General features: G+C 50.0%; 1 protein-coding gene across 1 annotated transcript; it reads left to right on the plus strand.

Moving 5' to 3' along the window:
• Positions 1 to 1608: 1608 nt before the first annotated feature.
• Positions 1609 to 5953, plus strand: LOC141938489 (syncytin-2-like). Its single transcript, XM_074857345.1, has 2 exons — positions 1609 to 1649; positions 4462 to 5953. Exon 2 carries the CDS (start codon positions 4462 to 4464, stop codon positions 5770 to 5772), a length of 1311 nt encoding a protein of 436 aa, XP_074713446.1. The 5' UTR covers positions 1609 to 1649; the 3' UTR covers positions 5773 to 5953.
• Positions 5954 to 11000: the final 5047 nt, after the last annotated feature.

Below are 11000 nucleotides of genomic sequence, written 5' to 3' on the forward strand. Positions count from 1 at the left end.
CCGGGAACGGGACTGTAATTATGGGGCAGTCATTAACAAAGGAAGAGGAGACAATTTTGTCTACCTGGAAGGCCCTATTAAAAAGAAAGGGGGTTAAAACCTCAGAACAAAGCCTGAAAAAGATTTTGCTATGGAGTAAGATGCAAGGCTTTGAAGCCACAACAGTTACTGCATTCAGTGTGAGTGCATGGCAAGCAGTAGGATTGAAAATATTGGATGAGGTCTCTAAAGGACAAAAAGAGGCATGTGAGTTGGCAACCACATGGTGCTTATTGAGTGAAACCTTAAAGGAATGGAAGACAGAGCGTGAGGCCTCTGATGGGAAACTAACAGACATTCGACCTGAAGACAATGACGGGGAGGACTGTGGCAAAGGGACAAAGGCAGTGGATACCTCAGCCTCAGGAATAGCAGGCAGGAAACCCCTCACGGGCAAAAGCAGATCGCGCCCTCGCCCACCTCCTCCTCCTCCACCATTAAATATTTTGCGGGGCGATGAGGAGTGCCCCCCACCTAGTGGTGCAGCGGCGGCCCCTAGCGGCGCAGCAGCAGAAGGGGTGATTCCATCAGCCCCCCCCGAGGAGGAAAATAGGGCGGGTAACACAGAGCCAGAGAGCGAGAGCGAAAATGAAAGTGAGGGAGAAGAAGCTTTAACCACGGCTTTACAAACTCTACATATCACAGATAAACCCATGGTGAAGAAAGCCCAGCCATGGACTCTCCCTCCATCCACAGTAACTGTAATTCCAAGGTCCCCTGATCGATTTTGGGAGGGAGTTAGAAAGTATGCTGCTGAGGCTGGCAACTGGGATCTGGTTGAACGCCTCAGCCCATACTCTCCAACCCCGGCATGTCCAAAGCCTGTAGATATAGCAGCAGAGGCTTATGGTGCATTCCCTGTTTATAAAGCTGTTGCAGGCACAAATGAGCATGATGAGCACAATCCGATCAGTTGGAAGGTGGTGCAGGATTTGCAGAATAAAGCACAGAAATTTGGAATCAATTCTCCTGAGGTGATGCAACTTATTCAAATAATCCGCACAGATTTGCTGTGTCCATATCATGTTACACATCTCGCACAAGTGCTGTTTCAGCCAGTACAATTACAAGCGTTTCAATCTACTTGGAGGCAGATGGCACGTGCAGCCGCGCAGAATAATTTACGACTACCACAGGATGACCCAAGACTAGACATTAGAGAGGATACTTTGCTTAGTGAAGGGCCATTTAGTAATACTCAACTGCAGGCCACTTGGCCCCCTATTATATTGGAACAATCTCAACAGGAGGGACTCACCGCATTGAGAAAGACAATGGAATTACGAGGTCTAAGTGCCCTTTTGGTTGGAAGATCTAGTAGCACTTCGAATGGATTAATTGTGCATGTAGGAATTATTGATGCTGATTTTACTGAACAAATTTGTGCTATGATTTCTACTCCTTATCCACCTGTAACGATTCCAAAAGGCACTCTCATTGCTCAACTTGTTCCTTTTTTGAGTTGTGTCCCAAAAGCAGAACAGCGACTGCGAGGCGATGGAGGCTTCGGTTCTACAGGACCCCCTCAAGTGTGCTGGTCTCAGACTGTCTCATCATCTTGACCACATATGACGTGCACGCTGTCAAATCATGGACATTCACCGACTACAGTAAGGCTTGCAGGGCTCCTAGATATGGGCGCCGATGTGACTATTATTTCTAACTATCTGTGGCCATCCACCTGGCCAACAGAGGATGTGGACACAGGGGTAGTGGGGCTGGGAGGCTCCGCACGAGCAAGAACAGCAGCTACGGCAATTCTGATCACCAATCCTGAGGGCCAACAAGCAGTCGTTAAACCATATGTGACAGCAGCTCCCCTCAATCTATGGGGGAGAGATTGCTTGTCACAGTGGGGGGTGAAGATTACTACGGATTTTTAACGGGGGCCACTGTGCTGCAGGGTGTTAGGCAACCCACGCTTGTTTTAACTTGGTTAACGAATAACCCTGTGTGGGTGGATCAGTGGCCCCTACCAATGGAGAAATTAAAGGCCCTGCAAGAATTGGTGGCAGAACAGCTAGCTGCTGGACACATTGAACCCTCTCAGAGCCCCTGGAATACTCCAGTGTTTGTGATAAAAAAGAAATCAGGAAAATGGCGATTTTTGCATGACCTGCGGCAGATCAATGCTGTCATGGCCACGATGGGGGCTCTACAACCAGGCATGCCTTCACCGGCCATGATCCCTCAAGATTGGGAAATCATTGTCATGGATCTCAAGGATTGTTTTTTTACAATACCATTAGCTTGTCAAGACAGGGAAAAATTTGCATTCTCTGTGCCTTCTGTCAATCATGCAGAACCTGCAAAAAGATATCAATGGAAAGTTCTGCCGCAGGGCATGAAAAATTCACCAACAATTTGTCAATGGTTTGTGGCACAAGCTTTGTCACCTGTAAGGGAAAGATTCCCTACCAGTTATTGTTACCATTACATGGATGACATCCTGTTAGCATCAAACAACAAGGAGCAGTTGAATGACATGGAGAATGTGACTAGAAATTCATTACAACACTATGGATTAGTTATCGCCCCTGAAAAGGTGCAGAAAGTAGAACCCTGGAAGTATTTAGGACTAACAGTCACAGGTAGGCAGGTAATGCCTCAACCTGTGAAACTTAACCTTGAAGTTAAAACCCTTAATGATGTACAGAAGTTAATGGGATCTCTGAATTGGATTAGACCCTATCTCGGACTGACCAATTCACAACTGCAACCTTTATTGGAATTATTAAAAAATTCCAATGATCCAAGAGAACCCAGAGTATTAACTGAGGAAGCATTAAAGGTAATTCACATGGTGGAACGATCTATACACGAGAAATTTGTTTCTCGAATAGATCTGTCTCAATTGGTGCAACTCTTTGTACTAATTGACAAAACTGTACCATTTGGTGCTTTGGTGCAGTGGAATTCTGAGTGGGATGACCCACTGCACATTCTAGAATGGATGTTTCTGTCATTCCAACCACGAAAAACTGCTCCTGGACTGTTTGAGCTTATTGCTGATGTAATCATAAAAGCCAGAAAACGATGTACAGAACTAACAGGGCGTGACCCAGCTAAGATTGTTTTACCTGTTCAAAATTGGTATTTTGAATGGTGCTTGGCAAATAATTATGAACTACAGGCAGCCATGGCGGGTTTTCAAGGACAGGTGTCATATCACCTGCCGTCACATCCACTACTGAAATTTGCTCGAGAAATACCATTTGGTCAAAAAAATTTAAGCCGCCCAGAACCAGTGAACGGCCCTACTGTTTTTACAGATGGCTCAGGAAAAACAGGTAAAGCAGCAGTAGTATGGTATGAAAACAACAACTGGAACAACAAAGTAGTATATCAAAATGGTTCTCCACAAGTAGTAGAGCTACGTGCAATGGCTGTTGTTTTTTCTATTTTTTCTGTTCCTGTAAATATTGTAACTGACTCAGCATATGTAGCTAACTTAGTTTCTAGACTAGACAAAGTGGTTTTGACCATGTCAGACAATCAATTATTATTTGATGTACTTTTAGAACTCTGGAAAAGTATTCAACTACGGACAGAACCTTATTTTATCATGCACATCCGTAGTCATACCACTTTACCAGGATTTTATACAGAAGGTAATGCCAGAGTGGATGCTCTTGTTTCCGCTATGGCTCTGAATACTGTTCCTAACATAAAGCAACAAGCTGTATTATCACATCAATTTTTTCACCAAGGATATTGAGCTTTACGACGGCAGTTCGGCTTGTCTCATGCGGAAACTCGGTCTATTGTAGCCGCCTGCCCTGACTGCCAAGGAACTCACACACCAGTGTATTTTGGTACTAACCCCAGAGGTATGCAGGCTTTACAGATTTGGCAAAGTGATGTTACTCACATAAATGAATTTGGCCGACAGAAGTATGTTCATGTTTCCATTGATACTTATTCTCATGCCTTAGTAGCAACAGCACATAACGGGGAGACAGGAAAAGATGTAGTTCGACACTTCCAAAAGGCTTTCTCTATGCTTGGGGTACCACACCAAATAAAAACGGACAATGGCCCAGCATACATTTCACAGAAGGTTCAAACATTTTTTAATTTGTGGGGTGTTACTCATGTTACAGGAATTCCCCATTCCCCAAGGACAAGCAATTGTTGAGCGTGCACATAGTACGTTGAAGCGGCAGCTTCAAAAACAAAAAGGGGGAATGATTGGGGAACCACCACAGGCATGTTTAGATAAAGCAGTTTATGTTCTTAACTTTCTCCATTATGGGGATAATTCTTCTTTACCTCCTCTTTTTCAGCATTTCTCTTCTCTTTTTTCAAAACAGGATTTGCAAAAAGACATCAAAGTGCATGTTAGAGATCTAATTACTGGCCAGTGGAGTGGACCATGTGAATTATTAACCTGGGGCAGGGGTTATGCTTGTGTCTCTACAGATGCCGGCCCTCGCTGGGTTCCTGCTCGGTGTGTTCGGCCTGTGCTGGAACCTGCATCAGGCTGAAGGATGGGTAGTTCCACAACCCAAGCAGAATATCTGGGTAACTTTGGCAAATATGACACATCAAGAAACCTTGTGCCTTTCTACTGCGAACCCGGAAAATCCATTCTCCACCTGTTTGGTGGGAGTGCCAGTAGACACATGGCCAATCCCACAAACCCTTCAGGCTTTCTCTCTTTGCAACTCTTCAAAAAATTGTACAGATAATTGGGATGGTGTATATAGTCACCTTCCACAGGTTACGCAAGAACCCCAAGAGCTAGAGTTGCTAGGCTCTGTTATAATGGATGCTTGTGTGTTTTTTAATTACTCCTATAACACCACACGGAGAGGGCAAAATGTGAATGCAACTAATGCTGCTTATCATAATTCAACTGCTTGGTGCAATTATACTTCGACTAACATCTCACGATCTTTTGCTGTTCCTCTTGCATTACCTCCTGGTGTGTTTCTAATCTGTGGAGATCGTGCCTGGGGAGGCGTCCCATCTAAACTGAATGGAGGCCCGTGTAGCCTCGGACGTCTCACGTTATTAACACCAAATGTGTCAATGATTCTGAATATGACTCGAAAACATAAGCGAGTCCCAAGGACCGTTCATCGGTTTGAAAGTTCTTGTCGAGATAACGTTGAATTCTGGAATCCAGGCCAGATCATAACGGCCTCCATATTGGCACCAGGAGTTGGTGTTGCAAATGCCTTAACGACTTTGAATAAGTTGGGATGTTGGCTTAGCAAACAGACTAATGCTACTTCTTTAGCTTTAAGTGGCCTTTTAACTGATGTTGATAGTGTTAGACATGCTACTTTACAGAACAGGGCTGCAATTGACTTTTTGCTTTTAGCGCAAGGACATGGATGTGAAGATTTTGAAGGAATGTGTTGCATGAATTTGTCTGACCACTCAGAATCTATTTTTAAAAGTATACAGCAGCTGAAGGATGGTGTGAGGCGTCTAACAGAAGAGGACGGATTGGATTGGCTTACAAGGATGTTTAAAGGATGGGGACTTTCTGGATGGTTGATATCTCTGGTCAAAACTGTGGGGGTCATGATCTTGGTAATTGTGACTGTGCTTTTGATGTTGCCATGTCTTGTCAGTCTTCTGCAAAGGGCCCTGCAGAAGACTGTTTCTGCAATATTTCTAGCACAAATACAAAAAGGGGGAATTGTCGGGGGAGGCAGCGGGTCTGCCTCTAGTCTAACTGAAGAAGAATTTAACCTTGAAGACATTCCAGTGTATCCATGAGAGGCCAGAAAGTCCCGAGAAGTGCCATGGAAACAAGATTAGAGAACTAAGATAAGAAGAACTGTCCTGACGATTCAGGCGAGAAACTATCACCCAATCGTGAACTGTTAGTTACTAAAGTAAACCAATCCTGTATGAACACCTACTTTGAAGAAGGTTATAAAAAAGCTTGTTAAAACAATAAAGGGGCTTTTGCAGCCATTTTGGTCGCTTTCACACAATCTGATGTTTGTCGTGTCCGTCTCAACTGCGACAGCCTGTTGCTCACTGTGACATGGCCATCACTGACCTGCTGCACAATATGACATGGCCCCACAGTGACGTGGCCACTACTGACCTGCTGCCCACTGTGACATGGCCCCAACAGTGACATGGCCACCACTGATCCGCTGACCACTGTGATATAGCCCCACAGTGACATGGCCACCACTGACCTGCTACCCACTGTGACATAGCCCCCATAGTGACATGGGCACCACTGACCTGCTGCCCAGTGTGACATGGCCCCCATAGTGACATGGCCACCACTGATCTGCTGCCCACTGTGACATGGACCCCATTGTGACATGACCAGCACTGACCTGCTGCCCACTGTGACTTGGTCCCCACAGTGACATGGCCACAACTGACCTGCTGCCCACTGTGACTTGGTCCCAACAGTTACATGGGCACCACTGACCTGCTGCCCACTGTGACATGGCCCAATAGAGACTTGGCCACAACTGACCTGCTGCCCACTGTTACTTAGCCCCCACAGTGACATGGCAACCAGTGGCCTGTTTCTCACTGTGACATGGCCACCACTGACCTGCTGCACACTGTGACATGACCTCACAGTGACATGGCCACCACTGACCTGCTGCCCAATGTGACATAGCCCCCATAGTGACATGGCCACCATTGACCTGCTGCCCACTGTGACATAGCCCCCACAGTGACATGGCAAACAGTGGCCTGTTGCTCACTGTGACATGGCCACCACTGACATGCTGCACACTGTGACATGGCCCCCAGAGTGACATGGCCACCACTGACCTGCTCCCCACTGTGACATATCCCATACAGTAACATGATCACTACTGACATGCTGCCCACTGTCACATGGCCCCACAGTGACGTGGCCACCACTGACCTGCTGCCCACTGTGACTGGCCACCACAGTGACATGGCCACCAGTGGACTGTTGCTCATTGTGACATGGCCACAACTGATCTGCTGCCCACTGTGACATGACCTCACAGTGACATGGCCACCACTGACCTGCTGCCCACTGTGACATGACCCACACAGTGACATGGCCACCACTTACCTGCTCCCCACTGTGACATGTCCCAAACAGTAACATGATCACCACTGACCTACTGCCCACTGTGACATAGCCCCCACAGTGACATGACAACCAGTGGCCTGTTGCTCACTGTGACATGGCCATCACTGACCTGCTGCACACTGTGACATGGCCCCACAGTGACGTGTCCAATACTGACCTGCTGCCCACTGTGACATAGCCCCACAGTGACATGGCAACCAGTGGCCTGTTACTCACTGTGACATGGCCATCACTGACCTGCTGCCCACTGTGACATGGCCACCATAGTGACACGGCCACCACTCACCTGCTGCCCACTGTAACATAGCCCCCACAGTGACATGGCAACCAGTGGCCTGTTACTCACTGTGACATGGCCATCACTGACCTGCTGCACACTGTGACATGGCCCCACAGTGACGTGGCCACTACTGACCTGCTGCCCACTGTGACATGGCCCCCATAGTGACATGGCCACCACTGACCTGCTGCCAACTGTGACATGGCCCCCATAGTGACATGGCCACCACTGACCTGCTGCCCACTGTGACATAGCCCCCACAGTGACATGGCAAGCAGTGGCCTGTTGCTCACTGTGACATGGCCACCACTGACCTGCTGCACACTGTGACATGACCTCACAGTGACATGGCCACCACTGACCTGCTGCCCAATGTGACATAGCCCCCATAGTGACATGGCCACCATTGACCTGCTGCCCACTGTGACATGGCCCCCATAGTGACATGGCCACCACTGACCTGCTGCCCATTGTGACATAGACCCAACAGTGACATGGCAACCAGTGGCCTTTTGCTCACTGTGACCTGGCCATCACTGACCTGCTGCACACTGTGACATGGCCCCACAGTGACGTGGCCACTACTGACCTGCTGCCCACTGTGACATGGCCCCCATAGTGACATGGCCACCACTGACCTGCTGCCCACTGTGACATGGCCCCAACAGTGACATGGCCACTACTGACCAGCTGACCACTGTGACATAGCCCCACAGTGACATAGCCACCACTGACCTGCTGCCCACTGTGACATAGCCCCCACAGTGACATGGCAACCAGTGGCCTGTTGCTCACTGTGACATGGCCATCACTGACCTGCTGCCCACTGTGACATGGCCCCACAGTGACGTGTCCAATACTGACCTGCTGCCCACTGTGACATGGCCCCAACAGTGACATGGCCACGACTGACCCGCTGACCACTGTGACATGGCCACCACTGACCTGCTGAACACTGTGACATGACCTCACAGTGACATGACCACTACTGACCTGCTGCCCACTGTGACATGGCCCCCACAGTGACATGGCCAGCACTGACCTGCTGCCCACTGTGACATGGCCCCCACAGTGACATGGCAACCAGTGGCCTGTTGCTCACTGTGACATGGCCATCACTGACCTGCTGCACAATATGACATGGCCCCACAGTGACGTGGCCACTACTGACCTGCTGCCCACTGTGACATGGCCCCAACAGTGACATGGCCACCACTGATCCGCTGACCACTGTGATATAGCCCCACAGTGACATGGCCACCACTGACCTGCTACCCACTGTGACATAGCCCCCATAGTGACATGGGCACCACTGACCTGCTGCCCAGCGTGACATGGCCCCCATAGTGAAATGGCCACCACTGATCTGCTGCCCACTGTGACATGGACCCCATTGTGACATGACCAGCACTGACCTGCTGCCCACTGTGACTTGGTCCCCACAGTGACATGGCCACAACTGACCTGCTGCCCACTGTGACTTGGTCCCAACAGTTACATGGGCACCACTGACCTGCTGCCCACTGTGACATGGCCCAATAGAGACTTGGCCACAACTGACCTGCTGCCCACTGTTACATAGCCCCCACAGTGACATGGCAACCAGTGGCCTGTTTCTCACTGTGACATGGCCACCACTGACCTGCTGCACACTGTGACATGACCTCACAGTGACATGGCCACCACTGACCTGCTGCCCAATGTGACATAGCCCCCATAGTGACATAGCCACCACTGACCTGCTGCCCACTGTGACATAGCCCCCACAGTGACATGGCAAACAGTGGCCTGTTGCTCACTGTGACATGGCCACCACTGACATGCTGCACACTGTGACATGGCCCCCAGAGTGACATGGCCACCACTGACCTGCTCCCCACTGTGACATATCCCATACAGTAACATGATCACTACTGACATGCTGCCCACTGTCACATGGCCCCACAGTGACGTGGCCACCACTGACCTGCTGCCCACTGTGACTGGCCACCACAGTGACATGGCCACCAGTGGACTGTTGCTCATTGTGACATGGCCACAACTGATCTGCTGCCCACTGTGACATGACCTCACAGTGACATGGCCACCACTGATATGCTGCACACTGTGACATGGCCACCAGAGTGACATGGCCACCACTGACCTGCTCCCCACTGTGACATATCCCATACAGTAACATGATCACTACTGACATGCTGCCCACTGTCACATGGCCCCAGAGTGACGTGGCCACCACTGACCTGCTGCCCACTGTGACTGGCCACCACAGTGACATGGCCACCAGTGGACTGTTGCTCATTGTGACATGGCCACAACTGATCTGCTGCCCACTGTGACATGACCTCACAGTGACATGGCCACCACTGACCTGCTGCCCACTGTGACATGACCCACACAGTGACATGGCCACCACTTACCTGCTCCCCACTGTGACATGTCCCAAACAGTAACATGATCACCACTGACCTACTGCCCACTGTGACATAGCCCCCACAGTGACATGACAACCAGTGGCCTGTTGCTCACTGTGACATGGCCATCACTGACCTGCTGCACACTGTGACATGACCTCACAGTGACGTGGCCTCTACTGACCTGCTGCCCAATGTGACATAGCCCCCATAGTGACATGGCCACCATTGACCTGCTGCCCACTGTGACATAGCCCCACAGTGACTTGGGCACCACTGACCTGCTGCCCACTGTGACATGGCCCCCATAGTGACATGGCCACCACTGACCTGCTGCCCACTGTGACATAGCCCCCACAGTGACATGGCAAACAGTGGCCTGTTGCTCACTGTGACATGGCCACCACTGACCTGCTGCACACTGTGACATATCCAATACAGTAACATGATCACTACTGACATGCTGCCCACTGTCACATGGCCCCACAGTGACGTGGCCACCACTGACCTGCTGCCCACTGTGACATATCCAATACAGTAACATGATCACTACTGACATGCTGCCCACTCTCACATGGCAACCACAGTGACATGGCCACCAGTGGACTATTGCTCATTGTGACATGGCAACAACTGATCTGCTGCCCACTGTGACATGACCTCACAGTGACATGGCCACCACTGACCCGCTGACCACTGTGACATGACCCCCACAGTGACATGGCCACCACTGACCTGTTCCCCACTGTGACATGTCCCAAACAGTAACATGATCACCACTGACCTGCTGCCCACTGTGACATAGCCCCCATAGTGACATGGCCACCACTGACCTGCTGCCCACTGTGACATAGCCCCCACAGTGACATGGCAACCAGTGGCCTGTTACTCACTGTGACATGGCCATCACTGACCTGCTGCACACTGTGACATGGCCCCACAGTGACGTGGGCACTACTGACCTACCGCCCACTGTGACATGGCCCCCATAGTGACATGGCCACCACTGACCTGCTGCCAACTGTGACATGGCCCCCATAGTGACATGGCCACCATTGACCTGCTGCCCACTGTGACATAGCCCCCACAGTGACATGGCAACCAGTGGCCTGTTGCTCACTGTGACATGGCCACCACTGACCTGCTGCACACTGTGACATGACCTCACAGTGACATGGCCACCACTGACCTGCTGCCCAATGTGACA

This window comes from Strix uralensis, unplaced genomic scaffold (assembly GCF_047716275.1).
Source record: "Strix uralensis isolate ZFMK-TIS-50842 unplaced genomic scaffold, bStrUra1 scaffold_88, whole genome shotgun sequence".
Taxonomy (NCBI): Eukaryota; Metazoa; Chordata; class Aves; order Strigiformes; family Strigidae; genus Strix; species Strix uralensis.

What these genes read in the sequence shown, in the direction of transcription:
- LOC141938489 (XM_074857345.1), top strand. Translation starts at nt 4,462, where the DNA reads ATGCCGGCCCTCGCTGGGTTCCTGCTCGGTGTGTTCGGCCTGTGCTGG.